The 15,802-nt window shown below is 40.7% G+C and overlaps 2 protein-coding genes across 3 annotated transcripts in view; both read right to left on the reverse strand.

Moving 5' to 3' along the window:
- Positions 1-934: 934 nt before the first annotated feature.
- On the reverse strand, positions 935-11,072 carry apool (apolipoprotein O-like). Of its 2 annotated transcripts, XM_068325400.1 has the most exons (12): positions 11,046-11,072; positions 10,126-10,224; positions 9,924-10,049; positions 8,867-8,921; positions 8,274-8,372; positions 7,544-7,635; positions 7,334-7,450; positions 6,525-6,696; positions 6,360-6,434; positions 5,328-5,609; positions 4,888-4,998; positions 935-3,330 (listed from the first exon to the last, which is right to left on the reverse strand). In XM_068325400.1, exons 1-12 carry the CDS (start codon positions 11,055-11,057, stop codon positions 3,242-3,244), a joined length of 1,329 nt encoding a protein of 442 aa, XP_068181501.1. In that variant the 5' UTR covers positions 11,058-11,072; the 3' UTR covers positions 935-3,241. The 2 variants fall into 2 exon arrangements, with proteins under 2 accessions (XP_068181501.1, XP_068181500.1); XM_068325399.1 differs by having other exon boundaries at positions 936-3,330; positions 5,328-6,434.
- Positions 11,073-12,445: 1,373 nt separating this feature from the next.
- Positions 12,446-15,802, reverse strand: part of si:ch211-26b3.4 (connector enhancer of kinase suppressor of ras 2) — a 57,508-nt gene continuing 54,151 nt past the window's right edge. The window contains exon 24 of the mRNA XM_068325409.1: positions 12,446-15,559. Within this exon, the coding sequence (XP_068181510.1) occupies positions 15,350-15,559 (210 nt within the window). The 3' untranslated portion in view covers positions 12,446-15,349. The remainder of the gene's footprint in view (positions 15,560-15,802) is intronic.

A 15,802-nucleotide genomic window follows, 5' to 3' on the forward strand; every position in this document is an offset into this window, starting at 1 on the left:
GACATGTTTGCGTCTGACATTAATAAATAATAATAATAAATAAATTTTGTAACGGAAGGAGGGGCGGGGGGTGATGAAAGAAGTGATTAACAGTTTGATGATATGTTGGATCGTGTGTTTGTTTGATGATCCAAACACAGGGATTCAGTTCAAGACATCTGCCTCACAGCACACTTCTTACTCACCATCATTTTACATCTATGAAAACTTTTAATAAGTATCACATCAATTTTATTTATTAATTTTTAACACACACACATATATTGATAATAATATTAATATTATTATTTAATAGCGTGTGTTCATTTGGTTCGGTTTGTTTTAAGGAACAAGATGGACCGCTCATTTCTAATTTTGTCTCTACTGATGAGGGAAAAAAGGAAAGTGTCTATTCAGGATTGTGCATGTATGCACACTTACGCGCACACACACTTGCGTGTGCGTCAGTGCACACTGACACATAAAGGAGAGTGAAATATGTGCATGTAAACATATACAACATTAACAAACAGCCTTACATTGCTTACGTAATTATGTTTATATCTTTTGCTGATAAAAGTGCCATGTGTTTATTTGACGATGGAAGTCTCCCTCACTGGACAGACCCTGGGAAGAAACTGTGACCTTCGCAGGGTCCCCCTGTGGAAAATCCTCCTCACGGGGGTGAGAGGTAAGAGGTCAGGGGTTGTGAGCCTCGCTTCCTCTCTGTTGGTCAGGACAGATCTGGGAGATCTCCGAACAGCATAACAAGCTGGAGTCCAACTTGAGTTCTCAGGACAGAATCATAGCTGTGGGATGCTGCACAAAGGGGGGGCCCCCATATGTGTAGGGGGACCCTTGAGAGAGGTGACATGAGGGGGCAGGGGTGGTTCTGCTTATAGAAAAAAGTTGTTTGCGTGAGACACACAGATTTCCTGCACACTCCCTGCTCTGTTTTATTTTGAGCTGCATCAATATGTCCCATGTGGTTTTATTAATACTGCTTGCTGTTGGGTAACAATTGCAGTTGGACATTTTTTTACGAGAACATTTGGTCGTGATTGTCTTACACAGCCAACATGTACAGCCAACAAGTCCCTTGACCCCTTGACTCAAACTGGCGGTATAAACTGTACTGCGGTGCCACAGGATGTCTGGTTCCCATACTCGTTTTTTCATGTGTGACAAGAAAAGGGATGAGAAGGTATTGATGTTCAATTGATCTGACATGTCCCTCTCTCATATATATGAGCAGGCACATACACACAGTCCAAAGGGGTCACATCCCTGGTCAGCCTCATGCAGGGTTTATGAGGTTCAGGCCGCTCGGGTTCCTCTGAGGAGCAATAAAGATGCTATAAAGATGTTAGCAGATAGCCTGGTTCCTCAGCACAAACAGATTGCTCACAGGAATAAGCAAAAACATGTGGCAGCAGAATGGTTTCAGTATTCTGGACATTCCCAGGATCAATGCAATTTTTTTTTTTCAAAAACTTTCCCCAAGTGATCGTTTGTCCATTTGTACTGATTCTTTTCAGGAAAGGTCAATGACAGTACACAACAGTTTGTTCTTTACAGAATGTTTCAGTTTTTTTGTGATTACACTTGGTTCAACTAAATGAGATCAATTTTAACATTCCATAACAGCAGTGGTGAGAATTGTTTTTACCCAAGATTAGCATATGTGCTTAAAATGTTTATTATCTTGGTTTAATAGCATCTGCTTATTAAAGAAAAAATAAAGAACACATTACAACTGAGGCGAATTGGGCTATCACAAGCTTTACAGGTATCTGGACAGGAAGTTTCACTATCTGACCATGAATGCCTTTTACATACGTCAGGTCAGCCCAAGGAAAAATGTCTATGTGAGGTCAGCATGGGAGTAAAGGTCAGAGGTAAACCCGTCAGTGGGACAGACATGTATCTACGACTATGAGTACATCTTGAATAAAACAATAGCACACTTATTAGATTTGAGTTTGATCTGGAATATTTTAAAAGACATTGTTGAGGTGAGACATTCCGTTTGTGTGATTCACTTTAGGTTACAGCATAACAACGACTCTGAGCTCATGGTTGTTTTTTATGTGTTACGAAAGCTGGTCTGCTGTTTGCTGCAAACATAATAACGTTCTATGAAAAATAAGCCTGGAGGATATGTCTATATGAAGCGTTGAGAGACACGGATGTCTCAGCTATGAAAGAAAGAGCTTGTGCAATAAACTCTTTCATAACCTTTAATACAATGTGAAGGAATCAAGCAAATCAAGGAAAAACTTCTTTAAAACTCCCTTCAAATTTGAATGAGATGCACATATTTAGTTTTATTTTAGGTCTGTCTGTTCCTTTTGGACCAGATCAAACAAATCAAATATCCCAGCATTCAGTTAGGCTGTCATGAATACCAGTTACAGACAGAAGTATGCTGAAGGTTCCCTGAGAAAACCATAGTAACTCATATACAACTAGTGATATGTATACAAGTAACTGTCCTTCACCTGCTGTTATGTAGCTGTTGGCTTTTTAATGGTAGAGATGGTTCGAAAAGAAATCTAGAAAGTGTAATAAAAACAAACTTTCAGGAAAGACAAAGCAGTTGGTTTACACTAAACTTTACCGTCATATAACAAACATCTCACCTGTGAACTGGGAGTTTACAAGCATATAAGTGTGTTCTAAGTACTGGCAGTGTGCAGTGTACTTTTATCATTTGACAACATGACAGTGAAAAATATATTTAATTTGGTTTCACTACTGCTGAACTTCTGATTGTAACAAATTGGAACAGATCCATATTTTCTAATCATCATTAACATGCGCGCAGTATTTGGCAAGTACTGATGCATTGGGCTAAATTACAATAAATAAAAGCACAAGGCATTCACAATAATGAAAACTGCATCACATAGGCCACTAAGTGCCAAATGATAAAGACAAATAATATTTCACAATCTGCCATCTGTGAATTTCAAAACAGATAATTTACAAAAACCTGTGGGTGTATTATTTTCCCTTCTTCCATCGTTGAACGCAGACAACGCTGCGTACTCAAAGTCTTTGCATTGTTGCTACAATACAAATGTTCTTGGACCATTTCTGCAGACAGAAACTGATGTGGGTGGACGAAATGGGAATGGAAATGTTGATAAAAGACTTTCTGAATCTGTTTGTTTGTAAAATTGTCTATTTACAGTGTTTTTTTTAATCTGATTGAGGTGAGATGGCAGTGTGGCAAGAAGCTCTATACATCTGAGGTATCTCAGCTGCGGGTGCTGTACAGGTCTTCATCCTCTGGGCTCGACTGGCCAAAGTCCATCAGAGCAGGATCTGGCTTGAAACCATCGCCACCTGCAGGACAAATAAAGAAATGCAACAAAATCTGTCTGAAAAGTAAAACTTTTGGATTTTTGATTCATTATAAATCAAATTCAAGACCAATTTCATGTCATAAGTAAACTGATGTATTGACAGAAAAATGTGTGCACAAGTGTGTTTGACAGAACTGAAGAGATCACTGACACAACAGGATAAACAAAACTAAATCTACCTAAATATATTTCAGATGTGAAACATATCATCCAAAACATAAGCTAGATGTTAAACTTGTAGTCCAAAGTTCACAATCATTATAATGATTGACAAACTGTCACACACACACACACACACACACACACACACACACACACACACACACACACACACACACACACACACACACACAAACAACCTCTTTAATACTGTTACCTAAGTTCCAATTCATCCTGTTTAGCGATGGTTTTTACTGAACCACATAAGATTGATTTGATTACCCTTTATCCAAGTTGAAAAACATTCAATCCAAAATAAATAAATGTGGAAACACAGAGATGGGGAAATCCAGAAAACAGATTGCTAAATGAGGCATTGAATGAATAAATCAAACGGACAGATAAACCCTGTGCTCAGTTTAATCATCTGTGCAGAGAATTGATGTGTTTGTAGGAAACATCTGATATGGACCCGACTGTCAAAAGAAAAGTGAACGCCACAGACGCTCCTAACCATGAAAGTATCTATTAACAGTCTGTCAGAAACACTAAACTTTCTGATATTATATGTAGCTACGTGTTATAAGCTGCAGCGGCTCAATGTGAGTCAGACTGGTGTCTTAAAACTATGTTAAAGTCCTGTGTCATTATGAGATGAACTTTCTTGATGAGAACATAGCAGATGTAAGTATACAGTACACAAACGTTTTCAGTCTGAGAGCTGTTTAACTTTCTCTGATGGAGAAGTGATTAATGCCTCCAAAAAACCCCATAAAAAACAGAAAAATGACGGAAACAACAAACGAATGAATGAATAACTTCTAATCTTTACCATCCACAGCCAGAGGGTAAACACATAAACTGTCAGTAAATACTCAGAGTGGCTATGGATTCCTTGTCCATCAGGGCGGTATAACAATCCTTTTCTTGAACACTGAGGTTATTTGGCTTAAACTCATTTGAACTCTCCCCCAGTGCAGAACCATCATACAGTCGCTGCACTGTTTCAAGTCTGGAGCGTGACAACCTACAAATCAAGAACATGATGTAATGTTTTCAAATGCTAACAGCGTTACACTAGACTCCTTTTTTGGTTTGGTTAACTAAGTCAAGTCCTCCTTCATCAGGTCATGATGAAGGAAACAACATAAAGAATGTTGCTGTTGAACTGATGAACACAGAACAGCAACAGAGTTCATCACGGTGTGGCTGCTTCCTTCACCACATCCCCCGAACAGGAACAGTCACCTGGAAGCCTTGAATCCAGGTGACATCAGGATACGCTGCACCGCAGCCTCTAGCGGGTCAAGGTCCAACTCAGACCACAGCACACACACACACACACACACACACTGAGTGCAGCAGGTGTTCCTCTCACCTTTGCTGTCCTCTGTTGTAAACTGCTGAGGTGGTGTTGTTGGTGCCTCCTCCACAGCAGCAACTTGCGGTGGGTCAGCTGGATCGAAGGGGGGCAGAAGTGCAGGCTCGGCTGATTCAACGACAGAAGACACAGAATTAAACGTTTAGCTTTTATTGAAACAGGAAAAGTCTTATTGCAATTTAAAATCTGTTTTCTAAACTTGGCCAAGACAGGCAGCAAAAAAAGTGTATTGTTATTGTAAGTAACACAAGGGATGCAAATACTGTAAGTACAAAGAATTTAGCAAACTGTTCTCCAAACACTTTTGGGAGCAATTTAGTTCCAAAAACTTTTAAATTTATGTTTCAGTAAACTCCACCAATCTCTCTTGAGAATCAATGTTACTTCATTGCATACTTTCCTTTCCTTGACATTATGTGGAAGAACATTGCTGGTACCTGATGGATCATGGGAGATCTCTGGACCAGATGGTTCTTCAGGGGTAGGAACAGACTCTACATCAGCAGCTTCTCTGGGAACATCCTCCCCCGAAGCATCCTCAGCCAGTGGAGCCTCCAGAGGGTCAGACTCCTCTGAGGCAGCTTGTACTGGAGCCGACTCCAGCGGGGCGGCCTCTACCTGAGGGGTCACGGCTGAAGCTGTCGCTATTGGGGCAGACTCAAGTAGTGCAGCTTCAGCTGAAGCAGTCTCTACTGGAACAGCCTCGGCCAACGCAGCTTCTAACGGGACAAACTCAGATGAAGCAGGTTCTAATGGGACGGGCTCAGATGAAGCAGGTTGCAGTGGAACAGACTCAGATGAAGCAGGTTCTAATGGGACAGACTCAGATGAAGCCGGTTCTAATGGGACAGACTCAGATGAAGCAGGTTCTAATGGGACAGACTCAGATGAAGCCGGTTCTAATGGGACAGACTCAGATGAAGCAGGTTCTAATGGGACAGACTCAGATGAAGCAAGTTCTAATGGGACAGACTCAGATGAAGCAGGTTCTAATGGGACAGACTCAGATGAAGCCGGTTCTAATGGGACAGACTCAGATGAAGCCGGTTCTAATGGGACAGACTCAGATGAAGCCGGTTCTAATGGGACAGACTCAGATGAAGCCGGTTCTAATGGGACAGAATCAGATGAAGCCGGTTCTAATGGGACAGACTCAGATGAAGCAGGTTCTAATGGGACAGACTCAGATGAAGCAGGTTCTAATGGGACAGACTCAGATGAAGCAGGTTCTAATGGGACAGACTCAGATGAAGCAGGTTCTAATGGGACAGACTCAGATGAAGCAGGTTCTAATGGGACAGACTCAGATGAAGCAGGTTCTAATGCGGCAGCTTCAACTAGAGCTGCCTCCACCAGAGGAACCTGAAGCGTCTCTGGTGGAGCAGCCTGTGGCGTCTCTGGTTCTGATGATGGTATGGACCCTCCTGGGCTGCCATCTGCTGCCTGTTTTTTGTCTGAAGATGTCTCACTTTCAACAGGAGCCGGTACTTCCTCAGAGATCGTGATGTTCTTTATCTCTGTTGGCACTGACTCAGCCACTGGATCTGAGCCGGAGATGAAACACAATCACCAGTTAAAACCTTTGTGTGACTGAAACAAAAGACTGGAGAATTGGACAGAAATCCTCACAGTACCGGTGTTGTCATCTGTGGTGGGGCGGTCGGGGGATTTCTCTGAGAGTGGTAGTGATGACGCCTCCTCGGATACGACAGCAGAGGCAGGAGCAGACTCTGCTGACTCGGGCACCTTTGTCTCTGGGACTGTGGCGATCTGGGCCTCAGGGGCCTCCTCAGCCACTGCAACCGCCTAAAAAAAACAAACACACGTATATAAAAGCTCTGTACACATTTTCTTACATACAAAATGATAGGAAATTAAGGAAATGAAGAACCAATATTAAAACAATCTTCACTTCAGCTGCAATAGATTCGTATCACTGGAGGAAAATTCAGTTGCTTGTATTTGGATTTTTCATTTCATGAGTTACCGAGTGGCTTACAGTGGGTTTAACAGCGGAGTAAGCTTGAAGTTCTAAGTATAAGAAAGTGTCCGAGCAACTATGTATGACACCCAAAAAACACTGAGGGAACAACTCTACAGTCCTCATTAAGGACAAACAGCTTTGGACAGGAAAAAACAACCTCCTGTCAGACAGAGGGGAATTTGTGAGCTGGTAGAAAATGTAGGGGGTGAAGTACAGCGGAAAGAATATTTTATTTGTGATGTTTATGAATTAGTCACATGCAATAAAAATATCTTCCATTTCCATTTAAAAACAGCTGATGAGGTGGCAGGTTCGATTTCAGCTCACAGGCCTTTGCTGCATGTCTGGCTCTCACGATCTCCCACATCCTGTCGTACATCTTCAACCATCTTTTCCATGACAGGTAAAACGCTCCAAAAGGAATTATTTAAAAAAATGATGAGGTAATGCGGCGCTAACCTGCGGCAATAAAGGAGGAGGCTCTTTGGTGATTGGCTCCTGGGGCTTGGGGCTGAAAAGGGAAGATACAGCAGCGCCGCTCTGCTGCCCTACAGCATACAGCTTTTTACCCGTCACCTTGGAAGGAAAAACAATGACGGTGTTAAAATATGAAGATGATCAAATTTGTGACTGCATTGCCAAAAGACTCATGTTCAGACATATAGACACCTTCACCACAGCCACCGTCTGAGCTGGATAGCACACCGAAGCTCCTGCACTCATCAGGCCCAGGGGAACGGCTACCCTCTTGAAACGTGAGGCTAAAATGAAATTCACAATGGGGATCATTTTCTATTGGCTTTACACACATTATTAAACATCAATTTCAACGGGTTTTCCTCGCTCAGTTCAGTCAACTTCAAGGCACCAACACGACATAGCTTCAGACACGTTTCATGGCTGATTACCGTTAGAGCACTGAGAGTTTTTACAGAGAGAACTAGAAAGGCTTTAGACAAGCTCACTGACAATAGAAAGTGTGGTTTAAATGTGTGAACACTAACCAGTCTCTATTTATGTCTGATCAGCCAAAAGTCCAGGCATTTACATTTTGCAAGCATTAATTATTGATCGTTCAGTTTTTTTTATAGCCCATCAAATTAACATTATTTTGTTTCATCCATTCCTAATGATGCAAAGTTCTAGACTTGAATGTGAAAAAAACACATGCATTATTTATACAATCTGCCATTCACATCACTGGTTGGATGAGTGTCCTGTTTCAAATACAATGTTGATAAAGTTGATCTAAATAGTCAACTTATTTCAATTTCCTATGCAGAAATTTCTGCCAGAGCCATGATTGTATTAATAATTTTGTATTTCATATCATATGAAAAAAAATAAAGTTACATATGAAGATTTCAGTGTTTTTGATTTGTGACTGTGTCCAGGTTACCTTTGCGGGTCAAGAACATTCCCAGCAGGCCGGCCATGGTGATCGTACCGAATCTGGGAAGAAACTCTGGAGGAGGGTCTTTCAAGTAATAGTAAATATCTGGGAAATACAGGAACACAGTGGTGGGAAATATTTTTATTTTGATGTTTGACCCTCTGCTCATTTTGTCACATTATTTACTACATTGTCAGCAGCAGCATTACGGGTGGTGATGTAAAAGGGTAATATTATGTGGAACAGCATCGCTAATGGATATTAAGCCGCAGTGGTACTTTTATTAAAAATGTTCTGAGGTTTGGGACGCTACATAGCCAGTATAAAGTAAGTACCAAGCATGTGTTAAATTTTTAATGCAACCTAAATAATGTAAGATCAAGACATAAAGATTCTTTACTAAATAGATTACTGAGATGTTTGGGTTTCATGACGCTAAGAGAGTTTATGTACAAAAGCCCTGTATAGATGATATCTGGGAGGAACTGCATTACTGTATTCCATTTTTCTGCTCTGTAAATACAGGGAAATAACTGAAGCTTTGGATTTTAGGGGTACATTACATTTTATAACACCTTAAAGTACCTACTGCGACTCACCCTCTCCTGCATGGTATACATTAACAGTTCCATTTTTCAGAGAATAACAGGCACCCTGTTGAGAAAAGGAAAATGCTGACTCAAACCAGTATAACATGAAAAGAAAAAATGAAATTATCAATACTGAAAGATTTCTCTGAGTGTCACAAAGTGTGTACCCCACCCACATTTTTTCATGTCAACTGCCAAATTTTCTTCAGAGCAAACCCTAGAGAAGTGACGTTAGCTGCACAAACACTACTTCCTGTGTGATTCCTGAACCCAGCTCTTTGCAAAATCATGACTGCACAAAGTATTTGCAGCATGTGGGACTCTGCTCTGCAACCACAAGTTAGAGGAACAAACACGATGGTTGGAAGTTCAACACTGAAAGGTGTGAGAAAGGAGCACTTTGTGTTCTGGCACGTGTTCTATTTACACACCTCTGATCAAAATATGTTTTTTTGTTATGGTTGTCTAATGCAAGAACAGAAAGACTGTGAATGTGTGTTAAATCTGCAACAGTAGGTGTCTGAGAACTTAAATGTTCCGAAGTGCTGCTGTAGACACAGAACAATCTAAATCCCACCTCACCTAGAGTCAGATGATTGGTTGATTTTCTGTTATTTTGCAAAAATCAATTCCTTTCCTCATTTAGAGCAGTCAAAAAAAATTGTCTGCAGACAGATTATTTCTATCTCTCGCGAGTTTTAAGGAGGTGTTGAAGACATTTTGGGCCTTTTTCAATAACTTTTATGCATAAATTTGTAATTTCCTTTTTCGATATTGCATTTGATAGCAAATTCAATCTAAAATAATTTCACGGCTGAATTACAACACTTCTAAAATATGAACCCAACTCTCCTTGCAATCCCACACACATTCAGAAATACACAGCTTAACCTAATGCATTTCTTAATTCATTTATTATTAACCACCTAATTTAAAACACCATATTAGCGGCAGAAATAACCATGTATATTTGATTGCAATGTGAATGGGGGAAATTAAAATATAAAACTTATTTGCTTTCATGTCAATATTACTTTTGAAAAACCCACATCTGCCAGCCACTGACCTTTACAGCCCGGACAAGTGGAAGTATGCCTTCTCTTGCTGCAGTTACCCCAGTCTGAATGAGCCCCGGCCTCTCTGGGACAAACTGAGTTGGGGCAGAAGGCGCCAGCTGTGTGTAGAAGTTCAGCTGAAGACAGAGCAGAGTCAGCATGTAAATATAGAACCTCAAGAACCAGATCTGCCGAGATGTTGGGACAGCACACCTTTTCTCGTGAAACCAACCCATCAGCAGGTGCTTCCTCCACAGTATACACACGGATTGAAGCTATGCCCAGAACTGTCGGGACGGCCACCATCACCACCTGCATCACAATATAACGTCGATATCATATGACAGTACAGCAGAAAGGTGGCTTTATGGAAATGTCAAAATTCAACTTGTGCAAAAGTGCATGGATTATTTTAAAGCAAATATGATCTTATATCAGTATTATTGTTCAATAAGCAAAAAAAATATTTAATATACATAGACACATAAACTGAGTGTCTTTAAGGGGTTGGCAGAGGTTCATTGTGTGGATGTTCATTGGAGGGGAATAAAAAATAAACATGAATCGTGTTCATTTTGTTTGTTTCAAATATTCCCATCAAATAAATGTGACGTTAAGAGTCAAAGGAACCTTAGACTTGTCCTCAAACATAGTGAACGCCGCAGGCACTGTACGTTTACAATGTAAACATAAAGCTAGCTTCACTATAACAAGCTGAACTAGCTTCACTGAATGCTGTAGGTAACTTTTAACTACCTCAAACTAAGCTAACATTAACTCGCATGTCGCCTCTCTGAATTTTAGATTTGTTAAAATAGTCAACACCGACAAACTAAGCCAGGATGGACAACTACCAACAACTAGTAGCTGCAGTTTCTGCTCAGGAGACACACATCTGTGGGCGTAACGCAGATAATCGCCACCTGGTTGTCACTGTCGATGCTAACGCTTTGGTTAGCAAAGCTGCTAAATGCAGCGCAGTGTTAAATGCATGAAATGTGAAGGTGACGTCAAGTCCGCATCAATGGACTACTAATAGTAGACGTTCCGCGACACCAGAACATTCATTGAAAATATGGTTACCATACACACAAAAGAAAAACTTTTCCAAACAGGGAAAGTCACAAACTCACCTTGGCCGCCATGACTTCTTCCTTCGCCTGTGAGGAGCAGAGCGCACCGGCGAGACGCAAGTCAGCTGCTGCCACCTAGTGGAGAGAAGAGGAACCTGCAGCGGGACAGGGCAGAATAGGCGCGTCAAAGTGTTGAGACACCTTTCTGCTTTCTTCTATGGTGTGTATCTAACACTACTCTGTGTCGGACCTTCAATATAATATAATGGTATAAGTAGTAAACACAAAACGCAAGTTTTGCATCATTATGTCGACAAATAAGGTGAAAAGACTATAAAATATCTGAAGCACCTGCTCAAATGAATTTGCCCCCCTGAATTTAGTAGTTATCAATCTCTGGCATCACCATGGTGGCATTTTGGATCACTCTGTTTAGAATTGTTTTACTTTGGCCACCTTGGAGGGTTTGTGAGCATAAGTTGCTCTTTTCACTTTATCTAAATGAGGGTCATGTCTGGATCTTGACATGGTCGGTACAACACTTTAATTGTATTCCTTTTGACAGAGGATTTGCTTAAACTTAATTATTTTTTTCTGCATGACGCAGTTGTTCTTGAGATCAGACTCTTAGATTAATGACTTGATATTCTCATTCAGGATTTAGGGGTAGCAAGCAGAGTTCATGTTTTCCTCAATTTTGTCCAGTCATCATGGCCTGAAGCACAAAATCATCCCACCATCACACCGACACTCTTATGTGTACATGTATAATGTTATTATTGGAATGTTGTGTTCAGTATGTGCCAGAAATAATGGGATCCCTGTCTGACCCCCCTCGGTTCAACGTTTGATTCATTAGTCCAGAAAATATTCTCCCAAATGCTCTCAGGGTCATCAAGGCAGGTTGTGGCAAAGTTCAAATGAGACTTAATGTTTTTCTGGGTCAGCAGTCTTTTCCCCACATCACACTGTGATGGCTTACATTTTTGCTCAGATTCACTGGAATAGTGGAGGGGTGATGTAAAACAGAACTGTGATCTCTCACTTTTTTTTTTTTTTTAAAATAACTTTCAATGATTTCCTGAATCACACCAGACCAAGTAGAGTACTTTGTGTTTCTGTGTAGGTAATGATTCAACTGAACAGATACCAATCAGGCCTGGGTTAGTCTGGACCAGCCACAACCAGTTATTAATGTAGTTTGGAAGCAGGGAACAAATTGTTTTCAGGCCCAGTTAGTTGTAAAAAACAAAAAAACAAAAAAAAAACATTTATCGTTCAATTAAAAGATAAATCATAATTAAAACTTGTAATTTGTGTTTACTTGGGTCGTTTCTTGTCGGTGTTGTTCCAGCACTGGTTATAATGGTCCTGATGGGAACCCTTTCAATGAAAGCCAGAAAGTTTCCACATAAAAAAAGGCTCATAGTGCAGAGGATTCAGTTTATTGAAGTCAAAGTTTAACAACTTATGTTTACAATCTGTATTTTTTGTAATATATATTCATATATATGAAACCAAAAAAGGCTACTTTAAGAAGAATAAATGTCATTTTCTTTCTTTTTAATATCATCTTTAGTCAGTTCAATGTACAGAATAACAGTAAGCTAATATTATCCTTGAAAAAGAGCAATATGTTCCTTTTTTAATGTCGCAGTGCAACTTACATCTTACACACCTGTGCAATGTACCATGAGGTGTACACCCCTGAAAGAACACACAGTGGAATCTCCCTTTTCGGCCTGTTTCCGCAGGTCTACGCACAACAAGATCTCTTGGAGGGATAACACAGTCCGTGCCTACAAATCATAACTCCCGCGTCTTAATCTACAGTATGTTGCCTGCTCAGTAAAGCAGGGGTTGGAAAAAGAAGACCAACGTTATAGATGAAGAATGTGGAGAGGTCTGCAGACTGAAACTGTGTGTGTGTGTGCGTGCGTGTGTGTATGTGTGTGTGTGTGTGTGTGTGTGTGTGTGTGTGTGTGTGTGTGTGTGTGTGTGTGTGTGTGTGTGTGTGTGTGTGTGTGTGTGTGTAGGATTGCCAATATAGTCAGTCCATCATTGTCAAAGAAAGGGTGTAGGGAGGCACAGGGAAAGTGCTTGCATCATTTAGTTTCTTTGTGTTACTCTCAAATGAACCATTCAAAAACATGAGCTATATATCTGGGGAGGTGTTTGATATTTCACAACATTTAACATGATTAAAAAACCTTGAACTTACACTCAAAGAGTTACAGTAAAATATGAAGAAGTACAGATAGTGCTGGGTGCAGCATGTGCTACACGTGACTTTTGGTCTTTGCCACTGGGGGGCGCCGTCCAGTCCTTGGCCGGACGTTGCAGATGAGATGATTCATCCAAGTTTCAAATACATTATAGACCATTTGGTGTCGAGGGGTTAGGCCGGTTGCAGTATCAACCATATGCTTCTAGGGACTTTAAAATAATTGTCATTCTAATTTGTCTCAGGTAAAACTCCTGAAGCCTTTGGACGCACATCAGTCTGACTATATCAACCAAAACCTCATGCTTATGGAAGGTCTGCATTAGATCAATTAACTGAGCAGCTAAAAATGCTTCCCTCAGTAGTTGTACAGTATGTGTCGTCAAACACCATCTAATGAAAAATAGAAGAATGCATCAAATCTATCAACCTAAAACTAAAAAGTCATTCTCCAACATCACCTTTGCACATATCATGCGCTACAAGTCTAATTCATCCTGCAATCATGAGACAAAAAATAAATTAATTTTTAAAAAAAAGAACTACAATGATCCACAATATTTTACCCTGTCCAATCAAATCAGTCCCAAGGCCTTTTTTTTCTCATGCAACACATCACCAGGAATAGGGTCAGCCATGATGTAAACCAAAAGATGCTGTCGATCAGCTGTCAGTGATGGTGGGTGTCGGTTGTCTGCCTCCTAGTAATTCAGCTGCTAAACACCCTGCGTCTACAGAGTGAAGAGGGGGACACTGCAAAACCTTGGCATAGAATACATCATACTTTACATCATATCTATGACACAAAACATAATAGATTTATATATTCTCCTATGTTTAAATATAGTTGTCAACTGTACATAAATCTTTAAAAAATGACACGGCAAATGCTTTTACCTGATATTTTGAACAGCAATGGTAAAGAGGCCAATGGGACACAGACCCTGTGATGCAGCCAATGAGATATAGAGATATAGAAAGTGCATTCTTTGTAGTGAGTGACTCCTTTGAAAAGAACTCTCTAGCTCTTGCATTCACATTTGAAGAAAAATAAAACTGATAAAAACGGTTTTCACCCACGCAAATACATACTCTCTGTCTTCCCTCCGCTACCTCTATAAGCATATCACAGTGGTAGTGGAACGCAAACATTTACATCAGTATACACAGCAGTATACACATATACACAAGTCCTAGAGGACTAGAAAGGGATGGAAGGAACAAATAAGAAAACAGAAAGAGGGGATGGACAGAAAAGCGAAGAGAGAGGAACAGAAAGGATGAATGCAAACTGAATTGTAGATTTGCAGTCTGTCAGGGGAGGCTCCTGCAGATAAAGTCGTGTATGTGTGTGTTTGAGTGTTTTGTTTTGTTTTTTTCACAGTTTGGATTAGTGTGCATCTAGCCAGCGCAACGCTTCCATCAATGCTTGTCATTTCTGTTTTCATCTAAAACTGATAAGCCAGCAATTGGAGGTCCCTCTTTACAGTCTTACACTTAAAGTCAGTGCCTTTACTCTCCCCAATCTGTCCCCTTCAGATCCGCCTGGAATAACAAGTGAGGTCACTGTAAATCAGCGAGAAAGTGAAAAGAAAAGAAAGAAGATAGAGCGAGAACGGGGGAGAACTGGTGGCTCTGGGTGCAAAGTTCATCAGTACAAAAGTAGTACAGTGCTGTGGTGAAAAGGATTCTCGTCTGTATTGCTGCTACATAGCTCCCCCTGTTCCCTAATATCAACAGGAAAAAAAAAAGAGCAAAACCAGGAAACAAAAAAGGAACAAACATGTTTAAAGTCTCCTTTTTTTCCCATTTTGCTTGATAAGCGCATGGAGTTTATGCTGATTTCCATAGACAAAGGAAGGTTAATGCTTTCTGTTCAGGCATGCAATAGGCACCCTGTGGGGTCCTCAAGATTATAAAAAGTTCATACACACAGGTCTCAGACTGTTCCCTCTATGATATTTACACATCTTACAATATGTGTATGTGTGTGTGTGTGTGTGTGTGTGTGTGTGTGTGTGTGTGTGTGTGTGTGTGTGTGTGTGGAGAGAGAGATGATTCAGCTAGTTTAAAGCTCCGTGTGTGCACCTGTGTGTGTCTGCTTGTGTGTCAGTTCAGTCTTTGCTCGTCTTCTTGTCTTTCAGACGTGTGTCTCGATGAAGGAGTGTGTGTGTGTGATGAGAGGTGCCGCCAGCGGGGAGAGGTCGTCCTGGCCGTTGGTGCCCGGACTGAGCTGGCAGATGTCTGAGTAGAGCTCACTGTGCCACTGCTTCCACTCTCTGAAGGTCTGGGAGCACAGGCCAGGGTCCTCCAGGAGGGCACAGATTACCTCCAGCTCGGACTCTTTGGCCTGGGGGGGGAGGGGGGGACCGGGGAATTACCACCAACAATGCAGAAACATCTCATTCTTCCTTAAAGTTAATGTTGTTACCAATTATTGGCATGGTCAAGGTTGTTTTTATGAGAGGTATTTAACTTAACACAAATTTTGGGAAATATTCCATATTTTTTTCGTGTTCTAATGGCAAAGTCCACATAAACATAAATGATAAAGAAAAAAATTGTAATACCTTTTATATCTATGGATAGGTCT

The sequence above is a fragment of the Antennarius striatus genome, chromosome 10 (assembly GCF_040054535.1).
Source record: "Antennarius striatus isolate MH-2024 chromosome 10, ASM4005453v1, whole genome shotgun sequence".
In the NCBI taxonomy this organism is placed as follows: domain Eukaryota; kingdom Metazoa; phylum Chordata; class Actinopteri; order Lophiiformes; family Antennariidae; genus Antennarius; species Antennarius striatus.